Source organism: Bos grunniens, chromosome 3, assembly GCF_055505025.1.
Source record: "Bos grunniens cultivar Pamir isolate PY7600 chromosome 3, Bosgru_T2T1.0, whole genome shotgun sequence".
Taxonomy (NCBI): Eukaryota; Metazoa; Chordata; class Mammalia; order Artiodactyla; family Bovidae; genus Bos; species Bos grunniens.
The window spans coordinates 105801748-105825182 of record NC_141167.1 but is presented as its reverse complement, the minus strand read 5'-3'; the positions used below and the strand labels follow the sequence as shown (position 1 = coordinate 105825182).

The 23435-nt window shown below is 46.8% G+C and overlaps 1 protein-coding gene across 10 annotated transcripts in view; it reads left to right on the top strand.

Moving 5' to 3' along the window:
• KCNN3 (potassium calcium-activated channel subfamily N member 3) overlaps window positions 1-23435 on the top strand; it is a 174898-nt gene that overhangs the window by 95312 nt on the left and 56151 nt on the right. For 9 of the 10 annotated variants that reach the window (XM_086393021.1, XM_086393020.1, XM_086393019.1 and 6 more), the window contains one exon: window positions 6082-6500. In XM_086393021.1, coding sequence (XP_086249147.1) covers window positions 6082-6500 — 419 coding nt within the window. Of the gene's footprint in view, window positions 1-6081; window positions 6501-7016; window positions 8551-23435 lie in introns of those variants that run through there. The other variant, XM_086393024.1, reaches the window with a different exon arrangement.

Sequence of the window (23435 nt, the reverse complement as noted above, 5' to 3'; positions counted from 1 at the left end):
GAAGAAGCAGACGAAAGGAATGGGAGGAATCAGTGGTATTGTGTTAGCACAACACCAGGTTTGTCTGATACAGGCCTTCGAAGCACTACTAAATCCCTGTCTTGCCCAAGAAGCTTTCCATGACGGTCCCTTATCGTGTCTCTTGTATGCTGGAGTTAACTGAGATCATGAGCTGATTCATGGGAATGTGTCTGATTCATATTTATATCACCACAGTTTTCTCACCTAGTTGATTCTAAAAAGAATCTTAAAAGAATTGAGGTATAACTGACAAATAAAATTGTATATATTTAAAGTGTACAATGAGATGATTTGATATAGGTATACATTGTGAAATGATTACCACAGTCAAGTTAATTAACATCTACTACCTCACATTGTTACCTTTTTTTTTTTTTTAAAGAACACTTAAGACCTGTTCTCTTAGCAAATTTCAAGTACTAGTTGGTTCTTCCTAATTATTTTATTGGATTGAGGTGAGTTGAATTGAATTGGTTCTCCTTTCTAATTACAAGCTCCTTGAAGGCAAGTTTGGAATTGCTCTGTCACATAAAATCTCCCTCCCATAGCTCTTGGAATTACACCAACTGGCTGAAAAATCCCACAGGCTCTTAGAACCAGTTAAGTGGCAGAGGATCAAGTCTGGAGCCAGCTCTGTTCAGGATAGTATCTGGTGTAAGAGCAGCACTTGCAGATGACCCCAGGTCCTGGCACCAAAGCATTCCGTTTTCAGGCTGGCCAAACCCCAAAGGAGTGGAATCACTGTTGGCGGCTAAGCAGGCAGTAAGACTCAGCAGTTTGGAGAACGTGGCATTCCTTCCCCACTCAGGAGAAACCTGGGCAAGGTCAGGAAGGAAGAGTGTTTGTCACAAAGCTGAGTCTTCTGCTCTATGACAGCTCAGAGCAGACTTTCCCCCGCTCCCCACAGGGCCCCGTGGCACCCCATGCCAGATCCTGTCCATGTCACATCAGAACTCTTCCAGAACTTATCAGGGCGACCGTCAGACTACTTTAGAACTAGATCTGGGTGACTGAGACCTAACGAGAGGGGAGGACAGTCCTGTGCCAGAGTCACCTTCCCCTCTCTGGGCCAGCACTGCTCCAGTACTTTCTAAGGCTTGGAGATCACCTGGGACCCTTTATTCCAGATTGGACCACCCCCTGGGAATAGGAGGGTGTCCTTCTCATGGCATAGGATAACTCGTCAGGTACTCCATTAGTCACAGGCTTAGCAATGAGTTTTCTACATGAGTTTCCTTTCTGGGTGGTTAACAAGGCCACTGTCCACCTGTCCTTTTCTTCACGTGACATAATCATTCACTCACACACCTCTTTATTCAGTAAAATTCTATTGACTGTACCAGGACCATCCTGGCCCTTGGAGAAAGTTGAGATGAGCCAGGCATGAGTCCTGTCCCCAGGGAGCTCACATGCCTCGAGACCACACACGAGGTCTGCATAGAACAAGGGCTCTGAATAGAGCACAGAAGGACTTCCCCGGTGGTCCAGTGGTGAAGAGTCTGCCTGCCAATGCAGGGGACACGGGTTCGATCCCTCGCCTGGGAAGATTTCCACACGCTGCAGAGCCACAAAACCCACGTGCCACAACTAACTGCAGCCAGCGTGCCCAGAGCCTGTGCCCTGAAACAAGAGAAGCCACCACAATAAGCCTGCACGCCACAATGAGAGTAGCCCTCACGTGCTGCAACTAGGGAAAAGCCTGTGTGACGACCCAGCACAGCCAAGAATAAATAATACATTTTAAAAAAACAGGGCACAGAATAAGGGATCTTCAGAGTGGAAGGCACTTCAGGGCTCATCCAACCTATCCACCTATTCCTCAGAGGAGGAAATCAAACCCAAGATGGAGGAGTCTAAGCATCCAGGGTCACACAGCCAACAGGAATTATTCATTCACTACACAAGAATTTACCCAACACCTATTGTGCTAAGAGCTGGGCTGGCACCAGAGATTCCACAGCAAACAAGGCAGCTATGACCCCCCCATCCCTTTTTGGGTCACAATTCGGGTTACATTTTGGGATCACCCAAGGAAACTTAAGAAAATTCCCAATGCCAGAGCCTCATGCCTAGAGTTTCAGATTTACTTGGTCTAGGGTGGGCCAGAATGTGGGTCTTTTAAATAAGCTTTCCAAGTGATTCTTGCAGACAGATCAAGAAACACTGCTCTGGGCGGTGGGTGGAGAGGTGGGAAAGAGATAGATAAAAACCAAGCTGTTGTTCAATAGCTAAGTTGCATCCAACTTTTTGCGACCCCGTGCACTACAGCATTCTAGGCTCCCCTGTCCTTCACTGTCTCTTGGAGTTTGCTCAGATTCCTGTCCATTAAGTTGGTGATGCTATCTAACCATCTTATCCTCTGCTGCCCCCTTCTCCTTTTGCCCTCAATCTTTCCCAGCATGAGGGTCTTTTCTAATGAGTTGGCTCTTGGCATCAGGTGGCCCAAGTATTGGAGCTTCAGCTTCAGTCCTTCCAATGAATACTCAGGGTTCCAAGTAAAGATGAATACGTAACTGAGACTTGTGACTTGTAAGGAATGAACAGGATGCTGAGTGAGGATGTGGCAGGATAGGGTACTGTTATCTGCTTGAGTCTGAAAGGAGGGAGGCTACACTTACAGAGCTGTGGTTCCAGGGGTCAGATGGGAGCAGGAACAAGGGTGTCCTCCTATGGGACAGCAAAGGAATCTTCTGGGCTGTACTGCCCACCCTGCTGACTGACAGACCCCTGCACTGGAGCCCTGTCTAGCAGAGGCTCTTGGTCTTCAGCCTGGACTATATCCCCATGGGCCCCCATACATACTGTCTCTCAGTGCCTCACAAGGATTAATAATCCCTCACATTTTGAGAGTACAGGTATCCCTTGATATCCACAGGGGATTGGTTCCAGTAAACTCTGTGGACACCAAAATCTGAGGAGCAAGCTCAGTAAACTCTGTAGACACCAAAATCCAAGTCCCTTATATAAAATGGTATAGAACCCTCAGCCCTCTGCATCCACAATTCCTCATCTGTGGATATCGATGGCCGACTGTAGTTCGTAAAGAACGTTCTCTTGTATTATCTGTATTACTGGATCCTAATGCTAATCCCAAGAGATGGACAGGGTCAAGGTTAATAGTCTTATGACAGAGTAGTGGAAATAGGCATAGAGAAGTGAGGGGCTTGCCTACGATCACACAGCTAGTGTCTGGATGTGTGAGACTTCAGTCCAGCTCACCAGCCTCCAACTCCACTACTGCATGTTGTCCCCCTCCCCAACCTTGTGCCAGGAAACTGTAGCAGAAGCAGGTCATGTGGGAGGCAGGTGGGGACACCACCCTGGTGCCAGCCCCTTCTCATCAAGCCGGGCAGAACTGCCGACCTGCTGCCACTTGAACATGCCGTACACTCTCATTCTTCATCAGGGAATCCAAGGAACCTGCGACTCTGCCCAGAGTGAACCCCGTTACTATAGTAACCTGATGCCATTCTTTCTTATAGGGCGGATGGTTTTCATTTTGTATTTGAAGAGTTTGGCCAGGCAGTCACGTTGCCATAGCTCAGCCTGTCGGTGGCAGTTAGGAGCAGAGGGAACCCTTTGAGCAGCCTCTAGGTCCCCCTAACTGATGGTGGAAACCTGTGTCTGGAAAAACCCCAGCTCAGCTGCCCTGGGGAAGGAGGGGGAGTCTCAGCTGGTGCTGGGCTGGTCCTCTCTCCCGTTCAGAGATCATGCCTTTCCAATTACAGCTGCCTGGGCTGAGGTTGGCCCCTCAGCCCCTTGCTTCCATAGTACCTTCTGTTAATAGTTCCCCTCCATGGCCTCATCTCAGGAGCCATGCTCAGAGCTGTTTCACTGCATCTCGAATGCCCAGCCCCCAGCAGATAGAGGGCCTCCAGCGTGTGTTTGTTGAATGCATGAATGAATGACCTTTTGTAGTTTATGAAGCCCTTTTATACCCATTATCTCCTCTATTCCACATCATAGTTGTATGAGATCCCAGGGCAGGAGGCAGGGCAAACTGTGGTCCAGCAAGGTGAGAGCGCATCTTGCACAGGCTGCCTCCCCTCCGTGAGCTCTCCTGCAGCTGCACCTGCCTCTTCACAGCCGGCTGAGTAGCCCAGTGCTTGCTCCTTGTGGCAGGGAAGATGGCACAGGCAGACCCTAAAAGCAGGGCAGCCAGGAGACCCCTTACCCAAGTCATATGACTACACTGATTCACCTTGAATTTGTGTCACAGATCCCTTGATGGGCCCTTTTTACCCTCAGAGGTCCCAGGCACGGGTGTCACGGTTTTCTTTCCTGCATCCTCGGTTATTAGGATGGCCTGTCAGGGTGGCAGTGAAGGAAGAAGAGAAAAGTGCGTGGTGACTAACTTCAAAATACAGCAGTTTTTTAAAAAATCACCACCACCACCAACAAAAGACAGCAGAAGTCTCCTTTGGCCCCAGCTGTAGAGGAAACAGCAGGACAGACAGAGGAAAGGGCCTCTACATCCCTAAACAACCTGTGAAGTGGAGCAAAGAGATGGGGGTTGGTGAGGAAGTCTCAGCTCAGCCTTTGACCAGCACGCTGACCCAACCTCTCTGTTACTCCCGTCATGCTGAAGGTTAAATCAAACTTTTCCAGGTTAAATCAAACTTCTGCCTCCCAACCCTGGCCCCAACATTCATTTCTTTCTAAGGCAGCTGAATTTCTTTCTGGCCACGAATCTTTCCCACGAGGGCTGCTCCTCTGGCCAGGCTATACCAGTGCATGTGGAGCCGGGCTCGTGCTAAGCTGGGGGACCCTGCCCCTGCCCCCTACATTATGGTCCAACCCAAGCAGCCATGCAAAGAATTGCTCTGCGCGGCCCTGGAGCCGGCAATGTGTGGGGCTGTGTGACGGGCAAACCAGGACAGAGCAAGCTGGAGAGGCAAGGGCCCAGCACAGAGAGGGCATGGCATGGCATAAACACTTCCATCACTTCTCAGAACTGAGGTACATGCCTGTCCAGGAGGCCCCCATGTCCAACACAGGCCCCTGGTCTCAGGCCTCACCCTCTAAGAATCAGGACCTTCGAATGTCCAAATTGGATCTCAGAGCCTCTCATTTTGCAGCGGAGACTGGGGCCATGGAGGGGAAGGACATGAGGCCCCCTTGCATGGGGAACTCCACAGTGAGACCTCCTTGAGAATAAGCCAGGGCTTTCCTGGTGTGTGAACCAGCGCTGAGCCCAGGCTGGACACACAGCAGGCGCTCAGTGAAAGCTTGTTTCAGCTGCTTTGACCGTCTTCCCTGGTACAACAGCGAGAATCTCAGTGTTGTGGAAAGAAGGTGCGGGCTGAAAGGGAGCTTAGACATCCCTGAGCCCAACCCTCATTTCCAGAAAGAGACCCCATGGATTAATAATGCTAAAAATAGCAATAACTAATACTTACAGAGCTGGTGCTAGGCAGGATTCCCCACACTTCATATATACTAGCCCATTGCAGCTTCATGGCCACCTCTATGCAGCAGATATTACTCTCACTGTCCCCAGAGGAGGGAACTGAGGCACAGAGAGGCTCAGTAACTGGCTCGAGGTCACAGAGCTAGTTAGTGTAGGGATCAGGATCCAGATCCAGGCAGTTTGGCTCCAGGGCCCTCAGCACTAACACCCCGGCAGCGACTGAGAGCAGCGTGCCACCAGCAGACACTGTTCTCCCTGTGGGGAGAGGAGTCTGTGCTAGCCCCCATGAGTTCACTCACTGAGGAAACAGAACCTTTTCATCTCCACATCCCCCTCAGGGCTCAGCTCAGGGCCTGGCAGGGGCCCAGGGACCTGTGTTCAATATAGTGAGCTGTGCATCTTCTTAGTCATGGCAAAGCCGGTTTAGGGGCCCCTCAGAGCTGGAAGAAACCTTGGGGAGCAATTTACAGAAACAGAGGCCCAGAGATTGATGTGTCTTAGCCAGGTCTCCTGACTCCCCGTCCAGGGCTGTCTTCACCCAAGTGAGGTCTCCAAAGAGGTTCCCCGGGGTGCATCAGCTGCCCCGTCCTCCTTCACCCCCACTGTGTGCTTTCCTCCGGGCTGTGCTCACAGGCTTTCTGCTCCCACAGCTCTTCGTGATTGACAATGGTGCAGATGACTGGCGGATAGCCATGACCTATGAGCGCATCCTCTACATCAGCCTGGAGATGCTGGTGTGTGCCATCCACCCCATTCCTGGCGAGTACAAGTTCTTCTGGACGGCACGCCTGGCCTTCTCCTACACGCCCTCGCGGGCGGAGGCCGACGTGGACATCATCCTGTCCATCCCCATGTTCCTGCGCCTGTACCTGATCGCCCGCGTCATGCTACTGCATAGCAAGCTCTTCACCGACGCCTCGTCCCGAAGCATTGGGGCCCTCAACAAGATCAATTTCAACACGCGCTTCGTCATGAAGACCCTCATGACCATCTGCCCAGGCACTGTGCTGCTAGTGTTCAGCATCTCACTGTGGATCATTGCTGCCTGGACCGTCCGTGTCTGTGAAAGGTATTCCGTGGGTCTAGTTCTGCACTCACCTGGGGCCTCCCAGCACACTGCTTATGCTAGGATGAGGGCAGGGGGAGGGGCAGGGAGGCCCAGATGTATGTGGTCTGATGGAAGAAGCAGGCATGTTATCCAAACACCTCAGGCGAAAATGGGAAAGGGGAGGACCAAGTTGGGGCTGAATATGAGCTGCAGCGTTGAAACACTGGAACCAAGGTAAGCTGAGAAAAATGCATATATAATCTGCCTCATTTCTTGTTCTTTGTAAACCAATATATCTCAAAGCATCCTGGGTATATCGTTACCCCTTTTGCATGTATAACTTTATAATTTCTGTGTTAACTCTCCCTCTTGGAGTTAAAGAATGCTCGCTAGCATTTTAAAGGCTCTGAGAAGTCCTGCAGTAATGAAACTAGTTTAATTTTGTCAACTCCAGATTTTCTCAAGCATATTCACCCATAAGTCCTTTTCCTTGTACATTACTATTGATGCCTCACTACTCAAAAATTTGGTCCACAGACCCATCAGCATCACTGGGAACTTGTTAAAAAGAAGAATCTCAGGCCTCACACCAGAACTACTGAATAGAATTTTCACTTTAACAAATTCGTTTGTGATTTGTATGCTCCTTGACATTTAAGAAGTACTGCACAACCCACTCCAGTCTCTTGCCTGGAAAATCCCATGGACGGAGGAGCCTGGTAGGCTGCAGTCCATGGGGTCGCACAGAGTTGGACACGACTGAAGCGACTTAGCAGCAGCAGCAGCAGCAGCACTGATGAACTGTACTTTGGGAACCATTGTTTAGGAGGCTGGTGGCGGGGCCATGACTCAGAAGTGACTGGTAGGAGAGGAGGGGGTCGTGGCCTAATAGAGATTGGGGGCTCTAGGGCATCATGCCAGTGCCTCAGAACTGCCATCGTTGAGGCTCAAGATTCGTCCATGGCTACCCCCTTCCACAGCCATTGCCAAGCTGCCCTTTCTGGCTCCTCTCCCTTTCAAGCTGGTTCTGGACATTCATTTTTCTCTGATTTTGTATGTGGAGTCTGAACATGAAGGTTAAAAACCTGGATTCTGCCCCTATGTAGCCATGAGAGCTTGAGCAAGTCACTTCACATGTCTGAGCCTCGGTGTCCTCATTTTAAAATAAGGATCACTTGAGATAGAAGGGAAGATCTATATTCACTTGAGAGAGGTAATTTTTAGTACGCTGGGAGGGCTGGTCATGCATCCTGTGTAATTTACTCAGATCCTGTAGTCATCCTTCATTCATCATCACTTAAAATTGTATTATCGAATATTCCATGCACCAGAGAAAACACGCAAGAGCATTCTGGAGGAGAGTTGGTCTAAAAACATCTCAGGTATGCACTGAACCACATTTCCCACCTATTTTGAAAATATTCTGTATGCAGACAGTTCCTTCAGATGTTTGGTCAGCAGACACACAGTCAAACAAAGAGCCCATTCTGCTGCAGCCGGACAGGGACCCCTCCATACGGCAGGGTCAGTTTCTTAGAGCCAGTACCAAGCTGGGACACATTTCTTACATATAAAGCCCGAAGGACACACAATACCCATGTATTCAGAACCCCATCATTACTCAACAGCTGACATTATAACATCTGTTCTAAGTAGGACCATACCTCGCCAGGCTTCATGAACCTTCTCTGGTAAGCAGACACTCTTTCTACAATGGAGAAAGCATATGTTTGGGTTCCAAGCCCAAAGTCCTGTTAGTTGAGCAATATGGTGCCAGTCACTTTACCTCTCTGGGCCTCAGGTTTCTCATCTGCAAGCTGGAATTAATAATACCAACTTTTTAGGATTTGTTGTTGGAGCCAGATAACACATGTGAAATGTATACCATAATAGTGATAGTAACAATTAATAACAGAGATCTCTTGATAACTCTTGGGAATCTTGTGGCTGCTTTTTAATAATTAGAACAAGCCTACTATAGGTTGACCTATGCTCTTCTTGTTTTCCTTTGTAATTGATCAAAGCTGAGTCTTCCAGCAACAATAATAATCGAATTTACATAGCCCTTTAAGGTGTTTGAAATCTTCCATGTTCTCAAAATGATCCTGTTTGGTGTGTATCATCACCTCATTGTCTCAGATGAGCAAATGTGGAACGAAGTACCAGCAAGTGAGTTCCATTGTTTATTGAACCTGTCAGAAGTATGGGTGATGATTTTTTATTAGAAGGTAAGCCTGCTTCAAAATGTGTAGCTTGCAAAGTACTCTGTTACGCTGAATGACCCTCCATGGCCTCCACGCTGGGACTGGGTTGACCTGGCCCCATCAGCCCGTGGGCCTCTGTCTGCAGAGATGACTGACATGCCCAGCTGAAGCCCAAGGCAAAGGCACAGAGGAGCAATGAGCAAATCAAAGGTTCTCCTAAAGTTTCCCCTTCTCTGTGAAAAGGCCCTTTGACCAGGAGGCATCTGCTTAGATCTCACATGAGGTATATTAAAACACATGTTGCTGTCACCCCTGTTTCTTGGGCACTTTCCCTGTGCCAGTTCTGTGTGAACTAATTCACCGGCAGCTCCATTTGCCCTCACAGGGGGCCTGTGAGAGTGCACTGTGGCTGTCCTCATTTTAGAGTGGAGGAAACTGATGTCAAGTGACTGGCCTGAGGAGCCAGGACACACGGAGCCAGAATTTGAACTTGCTTCTGACTCTGAACTTTATATTTGTCTCACCAGCCCAGGCCAAATGCTGCACTTACAAGGAAACTGTGGCCTAAACTCTCCTGGCGACGTTCCCGCTCCGAGCGCCTTAAAGCCACTGAGACTGATGCTTACATCCCAGTCTGGCTGTTTGGCCTGCCTCCGATGTCTGTGCTCTTAACCATTTTGTCACCCTGTTCTCAGGGCCACCTTCATGTTAATTTCCAACTTATCCGAGTGTAGGTAGTGGATGCTGTGGCGGGCCACCCAGGGGTCCCCTCCCCACCCAGGCTCTCATTCCCTCAGCTGGGGTTTTTGGCCATGGCAGAATTGCTCTGGATGAAGGGAGCTGCCTTAGCCAGGGTCAGGCCTCCTGCCCAGGGCAGCAAGCATCCAGCAACTTGTCAGTGTAGGAGTTTAAAGGCCCAGCCCCTCCGTCCCCTGCTGGATAGCTCTGCAGGGCCTTCCCGGTTTCCGGACTCCTGTGGGATCATGGGATACTGGACCCTCTCCCCGTCCCCTGTCCTCCAGGCCCCACTCACCTTGATCCTGAACGCGGGCCCAGCAAACCTTCCACGTTCACATCTCAGCGGCTTTCCTAGGCATCTGACCTATGGAACTGTGAAAGCAAACACGAATAAGTATATTTTTTCCTAATCAGGCAAAGCACTGCTGTTACAAAGACCAAGCAATTTCTTTTAGAACCAAGCCCAAATGAGCATTTTCTTTCCTCAATGTCAAATAATAAGCAAGACTGGCAGAGACAGGAATTAGTCAGCCAGAGACTGGACAGAAACTGGAGGCAGGGGCTGCTGTGGAGGCCCGGAGCCTCGGCCAGGGTGGGAGGACAGTGTGGGCAAGATGGTCTCGATTGCTCTCAGCCTGATGGAATGACAATTCTGTCACCTGAGACAGCAGAGAGGGTAAAGGACTTGCCCAAGGTCACATAGCAGCGTGACAGGTTCTCGAAAAAACTCTCCTCTGCTGATACCCCGAGCGGGGCTTGTTCACATTCCAGGTGGGTTTCATCAGCCCGGATGCATCTCTAGCTGTGTACATACACTTCTGAAGTTGCTATGGAAATCCCTCCTCAGCAAGCCTCATTTGAAAAGACATTTCTCATAGCTGGGGTTGGCTTTTATGTGACAATAAAGGTTTTTCACATTTCCTCCTCCCAAGGAGGGAGAGGGAATTGGTAATTACCCAGAACAGCCTGCTATCAGGAGGGCAGTGCCTGGTTGCTGGGAGGGCAGCGTCAACAGCAGGCTTGTTTTCCCTGGACCCCGCCGAGGCATTACATCATGGGTTCTAAGCCCTGACAGTTGTGGCACTCGGCATTCTCTGGGATTCTCCTGGCCGTGTGCCTGCCTCCCACAGGCCTCCCAGAGCCCATCCGAGGAACCTCCTCATTAAGCACTGTCACACGCTGAGCTGCCTAGCTGGTGGAGAGACCGTCGGAGGCCCCAGGCCTAAAGGCCACCAGGAGGGGCAGGGGGCTTCCTTTTCAGGGGGCACACCCCAAAAGAAGTCTACCAGCTCACATATGGGTGCTTATCTTCCTAGGAGAAGCAACAGGGTCTCCCATGACACTGACAGAGTGAGCCGAGGCTTGTGATCCCTAGCCAGGCTTTGTAAATGACCTCCTAGCCTCCTGGATGGAATCCCTTTGGTCTCCTCTCTCCTGAGGCCCCAGGCTGTGTCAGTATCTCAGGGCTTCCAGCCTATCCACAGGTCCTTGGTGATGATGGTGTGAATTTCCAGCTATGTCTGCACATTGGTATTTTTATGAGAAATTTAATTTTGGAGACCTGGCTGCTAGAACAGGAGAAATACCATGAATGGCCATTCTTTCTCTCATTAAAACAGAGCCACCCCTCCCATCACAAGGAAGATAAGAAGAGGCTTCCAAGCTATAGAACAATTTATAATAAATATCCATAGAGCAGAGGGAGGGTAATGCTCAGAAAAATTGCACTATCAGGGGTCCATGATTTAGATGTTGCAAACCACTGGTTTGGAGAGTGAGAAGACTAGTTAGTAAGGATAGGAAATTATCTGCCACATTGGACGAAGCCTGCTAGACCCAAAACCCTGCCCTCCAGCTGGAGAAAGGGGAAATCAGCCTCCTTTAGGGTAGAGGAGCAGCCCGGGGCCATCCTGCTGCTGGTGCCAAGTCTGGATAGATCACTCCTCATTCAAAGTTGGATTCCTGGCAATGGGCAGTGGAGTGGGGAGGAGTAAGGAGGGGAAGGAAGGTAGGGAGAAGGGAAGGGAGAAGGGAAGGGGAATCTATAGGAGGCCTTTGAAGCAAATCTGCAGCATTAAGAAAGAGGAAAATAATTCTCAAGATGCAAAAGACTGCTTATGAGGAACAAAAAGCAACATTTGAAGATTCTTGGGTATCCCTTATAGCCTGCAAGAAGGTGATCATCATAGAGAAGAGTGGGCAGACAGGAAATGAAAATTTATCGAGTTCACATAAGCCTAGAGTTCACATAAGCCTAGAGTTCACATAAGCCTAGAGTTCACAGAGAAGGACAACTGTTTTAGCAAAAAGAAAATCTACATCATGCCGCTGAGTTTTTTTTTTAATGCAGAATGTGAAGGACAAAGTTAAAGGTTCTCTCTGAATGTAGAAGACAAGAACAAAGAGATGAGAGAAGAGGGTGAACAGGACAGAATTAGAAGCTGCAGAGTCAAGGCTGAATCCTAGCACTCGAGTTATTTTGGAGGAAGAAACCATAATAAATTAGATAAAAGAATAATCAAGGACATACATGAAGAAAACTTTTCCAGAATTGGCTGGCCAGAGGGGTGGTGAGGAGGTTAAGATTAGTCAGATCAAAAACGTTCCTGTTTTCCAGCTAGAATAGGGGAAAAAATTTTTTTTTCTGGAAAATTTACTGAATCGTAGGGTTAAACATAAGGAAATCAACCCTGAATATTCATTGGAGGGACTGATGCTGAAGCTGAAGTTCCAATACTTTGGCCACCTGACGCAAAGAACTGATTCAGTGGAAAAGACCCTGATGCTGGGAAAGATTGAGGGCAGGAGAAGGGGACGACAGAGGATGAGATAGTTGGGTAGCACCACCGACTCAATGGACATGAACTTGAGGAAAGTCCAGGAGATAGTGAAGGACAGGGAAGTCTGGTGTGCTGTAGTCGAGGAGGTCCCAAAGAGTCGGACGCAACTTCGCGACTGAACAACAGCAAGGTTAAGCGATCCGAGGTGTACATTGGCAACACAGAGCAGACTTTTCCTTAGGAACCCTAAATTCTAGGAGACATTGGGGCATTAGTGTCATTTACATGAGGGAACACAAGGGTCATTCTTGGAGTTTTGTGGGCTGAGACGGTTACAACCTACATTTGTGGGGAGCTTGGATATTAGTTGACCCGGGGTGAATCGTATTTAGGATCTTAACAATGGAACAGTATGAAAGAAAGACAGGAGGACATGTCTGAAGCCAGGTAAACATGTGATCCGACTGCATTTAAACATGACCGTGCAACCAAAGTCTGATGTCAAAAAAGAGTAGATTCTGGAAAGAGTAAATGTATGCAATAAAATAATTCAATCATAGTGAGAGGGTTGCTAACCCACAGATTAAAAAGGTGAGAGAAGTCTAGAAAGGATTAATAAATACATGCTAAATTCATCATCTTAAGTAGAACATAATTTTAAAAGCCTTATCTCTCAATTTTAATAATTAGAGAAATATAGTTTAAATCATTTTTAAAGCTAAAAGTAAGCACAGGTAGAATTTTATAAGTCTAATGATGATAACAATAGTGTCAGCCAGGTATTGTTTCCCTTCATCCAGACCACAGCTCCATGAGGCATGGGGACTGTTGTTATCTTCATCCTGCATGGGAGGAAATTGAGGCACAGGGAAGTTACAGTTTTGCAATGTGCCTTGGGTCATGGAACAAGGGGTCTGCAGACCTGAGACCCCCCCAACCTCCTGTCTGAGAATCTCGCTTTTTCCTACCCGGAGAAGGTGCATTTTCCACATTCCTGGATGAGAAACACAAACATCATCAGAGACAGAAAAATAAAGGAACCAGGAAGGAAAAATTGAAAAGCAGAAAGCATGAAAAAAGATGAGAGGAAACCAAACTTAAAATGTGTCACAATCAACAGACTTGAATTTACCTCCCCAATTAGAAGACAGTGTCGCTTACTAGATAGGATTTAAAAGCAGAACTTAATGTTATGCTGTTTACAAAAGAGGTACCTTAAATAGAAAGGTCCAGAAAAATAAATGAATAGCAAAGATGTATTAGGTGAGTACAAACCAAAGGGCAATTGAGTAGAAATCTTCATTTTAAACCAAGTTGAATTCAAAGCCAAAATCATTAAATGGTCCAAAGGAACCATTTAATCTGGATAAATGCATTATACACAGTAATACTGTGAACTTTTTATGAATAGAGAATCTGAGTTTTTAATGTTTTAATTGACTGATAAATTTTGAACTTTGTAGCCTATAAACAAATAATACATTTTTAAAGCATCCATTGAACACATTTACAAAAATCGATCAACTTCTTGGCCACACATTTCAAAACATCAGAAAAAAAATTTCAGGCACATTCTCTAACTTCAAGGCCATAAAACTTCAACTAAAAGGACACTTTGGGGCAGCGGGGTTTTGAAAGCAATCTCCTCAATTACAACTTGTTCAAAGGAGAATTATTCAAAACTACCATTGAAGACTATTTTAAAAATTACAACTCTATAAATCAAAACTCAGGATGTACCCAAAGTTGTGCTCAGATGAAAAATATCCTTAAAGTTTTACACTGAGAAAAAGAAGCATGAAAATAAATTGAATTCATTAGGAGAACAAAAAGGCTCAGGAGAACGAATTAGTTTTATAACAAAGACAGGAATTAATTAATTTAAAAACAGAATTAGTAAATCTCAAAGGGATCAATGTTTAGCAAGTCTAATCAAGAAAAAAAGAAAACACAAAAATATAAATTTTAAAGCAGAATACCTACTGATTCTGAGGATAATTTAACAAATAAAAGAGAATAGCTTAACTTTTTTTGAAAGCAAAGACCTTTGAGAAAGACCTTCTCCACCAGATATCATTAATAAAATGTATTATAAAACTAAGATAATTAAGTCTCTTTGGCATTGCTGAAAAATCAGTAATGACAGATCAATGAAACCTAAGGGAAACCTTAAAAATAAATCCTAGTATGTGAGAAAATATTTGAGGGAAAAAACCAATTAGGAAGCAATATATTATACCATACATGTTAATGGAAGGATTGGATGCTTAGATTAAAAATCAAATTAGAATCCCACCTCTCACCAAAATAAATTCCAGGTGGATCAAAGAGTCAGATACAAAAAGAAACCATGAACAAACTCCAGAAAACAAAGTGAATATTCAATCAATCCTGAGATGGGAGAGAATTGTTAAGCATAAAATCTTAGGAGAAAAGAAATGTGAAGGAAAACACTGGAGTATCTGATTACATTCTACATACAATTTTGGATTTCTGTTCTTCAAAAAAAATAAACTTATTTAAAAGGCAAATGTTACACTAGGAAAAATATTGGCAGCAAACATGCAAGAGGTAAATATCTCTATTGTGCAAAGCAATCCTAGTTACCAATCAGAAAAACTCATCTTCTCAGTTAAAAAAAAAAAAAAAGCTAAAAATAAAAACACAGCCACAAAGAAAGAAATACAAATAGCCAATAAAATGAAAAACACAGCCTCTCAAATCAAAGAACTGCAAATTGAAACTACAAGGAGAATTGCTTTTTCTCCTCTGGAACTGACAAAATTTTAAATAAATATAATTCAATCCTGAAGAAAGTTGTTATTGGTGGTGGTGGAGTGGGTGGGTTGTTTCTCTCATACTGATGGCAAGAAGGAAAATTAGCACTGCCTTTCTGGAAAACAATTTAGCAGTATGTCAAGGGAGCCTTTACAAGTTCATAACTTTAACCCAGGAATTCTCCTTCTAGGAAGCTATTCTAATGAAACAATCAATTTATGTCAAGGTCCTTCATATGCATTCTACAATAGTGGAGAATCAGAAACCAAGTAAGTGTCCAGGATTTAAACAGTTAAATAAATCATAGCACATCCATATGATGGGTAATCAAGCAACAATTTTTTTTTAAACCCATCCTTTGAAGACTATAATAAAGTAGGAAAAAGTCATGATGTAATATTTTTTGAAAGGATCACACAAAAGTATTATATAGGATGTTACCAATTAAAAATAGATATCTAACACGCATAGAAAATGCTTGGAAAATACATATATTGTTTTCTGTGGGATGTTACATGTGATTTTTTTGGTTACATTTTACTTGCAGTGAGAATGCATGACAATATGTGTGTGTGTGTGTTTTCATGTAAAGAGGGATCATTTTGTTTTTCCTCCCTCCACAAAGCCCCTCTTCTCATCTTCCACAGACACTCACATTTTCTATCAACAGGGCTTCAAAGTAAAGTTGAATGGCTCACTCATTTTTTACATGTAATTTTCTCAGAAAAGCACAATAAAAGTTCCTTCCTAAAGGGTTCCCCTTCAGATTTAGCAGGCGCTGGCCTCAGTGGGCGTAAGCCTAGGCTGGGGTCCTCCCTCCCCCAGGCAGGCGTGACACTTAGAGCCCCTCTGTGGCCGTGGGATGATTACGGGAGGACCTAGAACCAGTGTCCAAGCAGGTGGAGTTCTGCTTGTTAGGTGTGATCCGACGCCCGGCTGGCATTAGCTCTTCAGCACCGGCTCTGGGTGGGTCAGGCTCTGGGGGCCCAGCGATGACGCGGGAGCGCCCCATCCAGTCGAGAGAAACTGCCAGCCCGCAGGTGCTTCCTGTAAGGTCAAGGCCTTTGGAGCAGGCTGGTGCAGGGGGCGCGCGGTGGGCGGGGTCTCAGGGCAGGGGCGGGCTTCGGGGAGGAGCCAGAGTTCAGGTTCAACCCTGCTGTGGCGCCCGCGCCCAGAGACGCAAGAATACACTTGAGGACTGGTCCTCTGTCCCAGCGCTGCCCCTCACTTCTGCTTCTTGCCGAGCCCCATTCTTATTTCACGCGCATGGTTTGCATTGATCCTTACTCACTCACAGACCACTTGCTCTTTCTCTGTTATTTCTGATTCAAAACTTCTTTCCTCTTTCTTCTTGGAAGTTTTTTTGTGCTCTTTCGTAATTTGGCATGGCAATTGTTAATTTGTGACTGGTTTATTTGTACTTTTATTTACATTAAATAACATTCACAAATTATAAGTAACGAATGACACCTCTTAGAAAGGGGAATCAAGAAATGAGGAAAATGCCCCCCCAAAATTAGCATTCTGAAGCACTAAGTTTGGGACATTGTGGGTGCAAAGTGAACTCTGTTGTACAGAGAAACCATTCTATTTTAACAGTCAAGTCAATCTCCAAATTCCTCCTCCCTCTGTTACGCTAAACACTAGGTTTCCCTAAACTCTCTCTCGCTGGGAGGTGCTGTGCTCAGTTGCTTCAGTTGTGTCTGAATCTGCGATCCTATGGGCTGTAGTCCACCCGACTCCTCTGTCCATGGGCTTCTCCAGGCAAGAATACTGGAGTGGGTTGCCATGCCCTCCTCCAAGGGATCTTCCCCACCCAGGGATTGAACCAACATCTTCTTCATCTCCTGCGTTGCAGGCGGATTCTTTACTGCTGAGCCACTGGGGAAGCCTGGTGCTAAGAGGTGGCCAGTGCCTTTTTGCCTCCAGGATTTTTGCCTTAGGGTAGATCCACATGCGGACAGGGCTCTTTCTCCAGCTGGAAAGAATCATTCAACCTTTCTCAACCAGGATCTGAGAATTAAGCCCTACAGAAAAGACCTGGAATGACCATCTTTCCGATACCACCCGGAATGGTACACAGTTAGTTACCATCCTTGATGTATAAGAGGGAAGTTGCTTGTTTTTTATCATAGATGCCTAAGGGGACCCAGGCTTCTCTTCCCCAGGACCAAATGAAAAACGCTGCAACACTAGGAGGAGACAATGCCAAAAATCTTACAGGGGTGGGAATCCTTGGAGGGAGCCAAGGTGAGGAAAAGGGAGGGGTTCCTGTAAGCTGCGTCAGCCACATCTATTTGTGGGCTGACATTTGTCAAGACAGGAAAGCTACATTCTGTCAATTTTTCCATTTTTCAACTTTGGGGTGGTTTTGTTTGCCCCTGGCGATCCCATGGTGCCCTGCATTTCAGTGCAGGCCCCCACCAGCAAGGGATGGGACCCTCATCCCACAGACCTTCTCCATGTGTTCAGTGGCCTGGCACATGTCATGCGCACTCCTTGCCACCCTGGGCTTTCCTCCCCCCTCCACTGTGGGCATCGCTGCCGCCGCCCAGGCTAGTGTGAAACCCTGCACTCCTGCTCTCATAGCATAGCTGCTGGGGGATTTTTTTTCATAAGATATTCTCCTTCCACTTAATTAGAGTCTCCTCCATCCCCTGAGACTTGGCTCCAGCCTCCCAGAGGCTGAGCTGGAAGGGAATATGGGTGAGATAGGACTTCCCTGGTGGCTCAGACGGTAAAGTGTCTATTTACAATGCAGGAGACCTGGGTTCGATCCCTGGGTCGGGAAGATTCCCTGGAGAAGGAAATGGCAACCCACTCCAGTACTCTTGCTAGAAAATCCCATGGATGGAGGAGCCTGGTGTCCATGGGGTCACAAAGAGTCGGACACGACTGAGAGACTTCACTTTCTTTCTTTCTTTCTATGCTACACTCCAAGTGGCACCTCATTGAGCATCCCCAGCCCCACTCTACCTCCCACCCCACTTGGATGCCTACTTCCCGGCTCTGTGTGCTGCCCAAGAGTTTCCCTGGCAACCACCATCCCCTGGTGGCTTGGGAATAGTGGCCCTGGGAACCCACCAACCCTACCACACCTGGTTCTTTTGTTTTCCCAAGAAGTTCATGGGATCTGCCTGCCAATAAAGCCCCCAGACAGGCACGGACATGCTGAGAAGGGCCAGATGGGCTCAACACCCCCACAATAGAGGGGGCACAGAGTCTAGTGAGTAAACCTCCTTTTGAAAATGTTAAACATGTTTCAGCTGAGCCAATACATGCAGTGACACAGTGGTGACGGTGCTCAGAGGCTGGGTACAGCCTGAACTCAGGGTTAAAAGACAGTTTGGCTTCTGGTTCCACCATAGACCTTGGACATTGTACATGTACTTAATCTCTCTAGAGTCATGCTGCTTCTACTGACCATGCTCTGGGACAGGGAACTCATCACTCTAAAAGACCATTCATTCAACAAACTCATGGTTGCTGGGGCAGGGGGAAGGATGAGGGGGAAGAGATAGTTAGGGAGCTTGGGATGGACATGTACACACTGCTCTATTTACAATGGATAACCAACAAGGTCCTACTGTCTTGCAGGGAACTCTGCTCAATGTTATGTAGCAGCCTGGATGAGAGGGAGTTTGGAGGAGAATGGATACATGTATATGTATCCACCTGAAACTATCACAACATTGTCAATTGGCTATATTCCAATAAAAAATAAAAGTTAAAAAAAAATAATGATTCAACCCAATCTGCAGACAACTCTGACTTAGAACTATCTTCCTAATCTTTGTTCAAATTAAATTCCTTGTAGTTTCTGACCTGGGTCCTAACACTGTCTTCTGTAGCCACACAAAAATTCAAGCAACATAGGCTAGTGGTTAAACCATTGCCTTCTAGGCAGATACAGGCTTGGGGTCTTGCTCCACCTCTTAAGCACCCTGACCTTGGGCAAGCTAGCCTCAGGACATCCAGGAAATGGGATAATTCACAAAAAGCCCTTAGCACAAAGCGAAGCATTTAGCACATGCGGAGGACCCAGTGAAGCAGGCTTGTCTTCCCTCTTCCACCGTGCCTGTGTGTGTTTAGTTGCTTTGGTCGTGTCTGACTCTATATGACCCCATGGACTGTAGCCCTCCAGGATCCTCTGTCTCTAACATTCTCCAGGCAAGAATACTGGAGTGGGTTGCCTATGCCCTCCTCCAGGGGAATCTTCCCCACCCAGGGATCGAAACTGAGTCTCCTTTCTCTCTTGCATTGCAGGCAGATTCTTTACCGCTGAGCCACTGGGGAAGCCCCTTAAATATTTGAGAATTCAGGTTTCATCTTCTTCAATCTAAAGGTCTCTGATCCTTCAACACAGGACTCTGTCCCGATCAGACTCCACTCTCTTGCTTACCCTCCTCCTTGTTCATCAATGTCTCCACCAGTTGGAGGTCCCAGACTGAACACTGTGCCCCAAGGATTAGGCAACCTCTCATTTTCTCACCATTAGTTTTTAATGCAGCTTGAGAGTGGCCCATAGCAAGGGCAAGCATCTCCCAGAACAAGCAAAATGACCTGGAATTAGGGAGTGAGAGTCAGGGCACGTCTCTGTTTAGGTATAGCACTTTGGACAATCCTATCCTCTAGCCCCACAGCCTATTTTGTTAATATTCCCTGAATTCAACTGCACGGGTCCTTCCTAATCTGTGCCTGGTGACCAGCACCCCCACACCACTCGGCCCGCCACCTGACTGAGCCACAGCTGAGTTCAGGCCAGGGGCTGTTAAGCCAAGTGGGGAACCAGGTAGGACTCCTAAGTGTCAAGAGGCTCATGTCCTGTTTCCAGGACATGACTCGTTTATTCCCATCCTTCAGATCTCAGCTGAAATATAACTTCTCTGGAGAGACCTTCCAAGCAGGACCCACCTGAGTAGGTTTCCTCTCCAACCCCATTACTTTAAAAAAAATCATTGCAACCTTGTTTCTTTCAACACCTCAACAGTAAGTGCCATGTGCCGTAGATTTGTAAGTATATGCCTGGGCTCGAGTTGTTATTGGTCTCCATGGACATCCCTAGCAAGGTGCTGGGGATCTGGCCTGGGAGCCCATTTCTCTGCCTTCGTTTTCCTGCTGATAAAAGCAGTGGTTTATCAGACCCATGCAGATCTTGAAACAGAGAATGCCCAAATGTTGAGCTCACTCCCTCCACCCTCTGCTCTCTGGACCATTTCATACTGGTCTTCCCCACTCCCTTCTTTCTTCCATCAGATCTGCTTCCTAAATGACATTCTCCACCCCAGAGAATGCATCTACTTTCTCAAGAATGCATCCTCACCTCCTAAGTCTAAACATTGAGCCAAGTCTGTCCCCTGAGCTGTAAGGTTCAATTATGAATCACTTGCTGAGTAACAATAACATTAATGGTTATTGAGCCCTACAGTTCACCAGGCATTGTGTTAGCCATTAAATATACCTTAGATAGTAAAACACACATATAATCCCTCATGGGATTTATAGTCTACCAGGGAAGACTGTGTAGAACAATAACAACTCAAGACACATGTATGTACTTTCAGATCTATGGTACATACTGTTGAAGGTGTTAAGATAAACAAGGTTGCAATGATTTTTAAGTAATGGGGTTGGAGAGGAATCCTACTCAGCTGGGACCTGCTTGGAAGGTCTCTCCACAGAGAAGTTATGTTTCAGCTAAGATCTGAAGGATGGGAAGGAACGAGTTATTTACAGACCAAGGGGTTGAGCTTTTCAAGAAGAGGGAACAGCATGTACAAAGATCCTGAGCTGGCAAAGAGCATGGTTGTGGAGTGGCTGGAAGGAGAGTGATATGGATGGGCATGTGACTGTGCAAGGCCTGAGCTGCAGAGGGGACTCCAGGGGCCATGTTAAGGGGTCAAAGGCAAGTGCAGTGAGAGGCCTCTGAAAGTTTTATGTCAGAAAGTAATACGACCTCGTTCATTCTAAGACTATCACTCTGCATCTTGTGGAGAATAAATTGGAAATGGGCAAGAAAACTACTAGGAGGATGAGTTAGAAGGCCATTGCACAGACCAGGCAAAAGAAAATGGTGACTTACAAGGGTGGTGGCGGCAGAGTGGAGTCCTTGAGTGCCTCCTGTGTGCCCGACCAAGACTGAGTGTCCCGAGTATTAAGCCTCTTTCAGAGTCATCGTTGTTGCTGTTTAGTCACTAAGTTGCATCCGACTCTTTGCAACTCCCTACTGCAGCACACAGGCTTCCCAGTCCTTCACCATCTCCCAGAGCTTGCTCAAACTCATGTCCATTGAGTCGGTGATGCCAGCCAACCATCTCATCCTCTGTCACCCCCTTCTCCTCCTGCCTTCGATCTTTCCCAGCATCAGGGTCTTTTCTAGTGAGTCAGTTCTTCACATCAGGTGGCCACAGTATTGGAGCTGCAGCTCCAGCATCAGTCTCTCCAAATTCATCCCTCTGCCCCTCATTTCCCTCTGCTTTTCTGTTTCTATCTTCTTTTTCTTAAGAACCTTTCCAGTTAGTACTAGTTTTGGGCTGCAAATCACAGGGAATCCAAACAAACAGCAGCTTGAACAAAATAGAAGTTTCTGTCTTATGCGAAAGAATACTGGGAAAGGGTCAGTAAGAAGCAGGGGTGGCGCTTCATGGCGTTAGGAACCCAGGCTGCTTCCGCCTCGTCCTGCCAGCCTTGGTATATGGCTTCTTCCTCGTAGTTCAAGAAGGCTGCCAGAGTTCTAGCTATCCCATCTACATTCTAGCCAGCAGGAGGGAGGAAGAGACAGAATAATGTGTGCTTTTTTTTCCTCTAAAGACATTTCTTAAAAGTAACACATGTCATTTCCATTCACATTCATTGGTCATTCACATGGCTAGGAAAATGTAGTCTTTATTATTGGCGGCCATTACTCATTGCTGGGCTCTTTTACCAGTGAAGAAGGGGAGAAGGACTACTGGCTGGGGCATAGCTATCTTACAGGCTCAAAACTGTTCACTATCTCTGTGCCTGCCCACCCCATTCAGCCCTTATTCAGACCTTAAGCCCCATGGTTCTTACACTGTAATGTCTCTTAGACTTAGCTCTTCCTGCTGCCTCCCGGACACAGATCCCTGTCATCTTACACTGGATTGGAGACGTAGCTTCTCTGACCTCAAATTACACTATCACTAGGTACATTCTGTTTCCCCTAAAAGTCCTGCAGTTGCTCCCTTTAGAAGCTTATGTCATATTCCTTGTTTTAGAGTTCAAGGCCTTCTATAGTTGGACTTCCCTGGTGGCTCAGACGGTAAAGTGTCTGTCTACAATGTGAGAGACCTGGGTTCGATCCCTGGGTTGGGAAGATTCCCTGGAGAAGGAAATGGCAACCCACTCCAGTACTCTTGCCTTGAAAATCCCATGGACGGAGGAGCTTGGTGCAGGCTATGCTCCATGGGGTCACAAAGAGTCGGGCACGACTGAGTGACTTCATAGTTAACCTACACTAGAACCCACTTGGTTCAATTTCAGTAACATTAGCAATGATTGTAATGCGTGGGTGCTAAGTCACTTCAGTCGTGTCTGACTCTTTGCAACCCTATGGACCTAACCCTCCAGGCTCCTCTGTCCATGGGATTCTCTAGGTAAGAATACTGAAGTGGGTTGCCATTTCCTTCTCTAGGGGATCTTCCCAACCTAGGGTAGACCCGGGTCTCTTAGGTCTCCTGCGTTGGCAGGTGGGTTTTCTACCACTAGCGCCCAGGAAGCCAATGATTATAATAACACCTTATATTTCTAAATGTAAGCTTTCATTGTCTATGAAATTGAAAGCAGTGACACCTGAAGTCAGAAAACCCTGGCTCACAGCCTAACACAGAGCACCAGCTGCGTGACCTTGGGCAAGTCACGTGTGTGTGTGTGTGTGTGTGTGTGTGTGTGTGTGTGTGCACGCGCACGCTCAGTCGTGTCTGACTCTTTGGGACCCCATGGACTGTAGCCCACCAGGCTCCTCTGTCCATGGACTTTTTCAAGCAAGAATACTGGAGTGGGTTGCCTTTTCCTACTCCAGTGGATCTACCCAACCCAGGGATCAAACTCATGTCTCTTGCATTTCCTGCATTGGCAGGCAGATTCTTTACCACTAGCACCGTCTGGGAAGCCAGGCAAGTCATTTACCCTCTATTAAATAAGACAAGTGCCTATGAGTGTATATGGCTTATGGTTCTTGGGGAACACTGGATCTTTTCCTTTGCTGAATCTCATTCTTCTGATCTGTAGGTTGGAGATATAAGCCTGTCTCACCTACTTCCTATATATAAGCATGAAATCCAAATAAGAGAAGCCACAAAAAGCTGGGGAACACAAAATCCAGGACTCATGCTCTTCTGCTTCTCCCAATGACCCAGAGAAGCAAGCAGGCAGAATAGAGTCCAGAGACCCTGTTTAGTGGATTAAAACACGGCAACTCAATGAGGCTTGGTGAT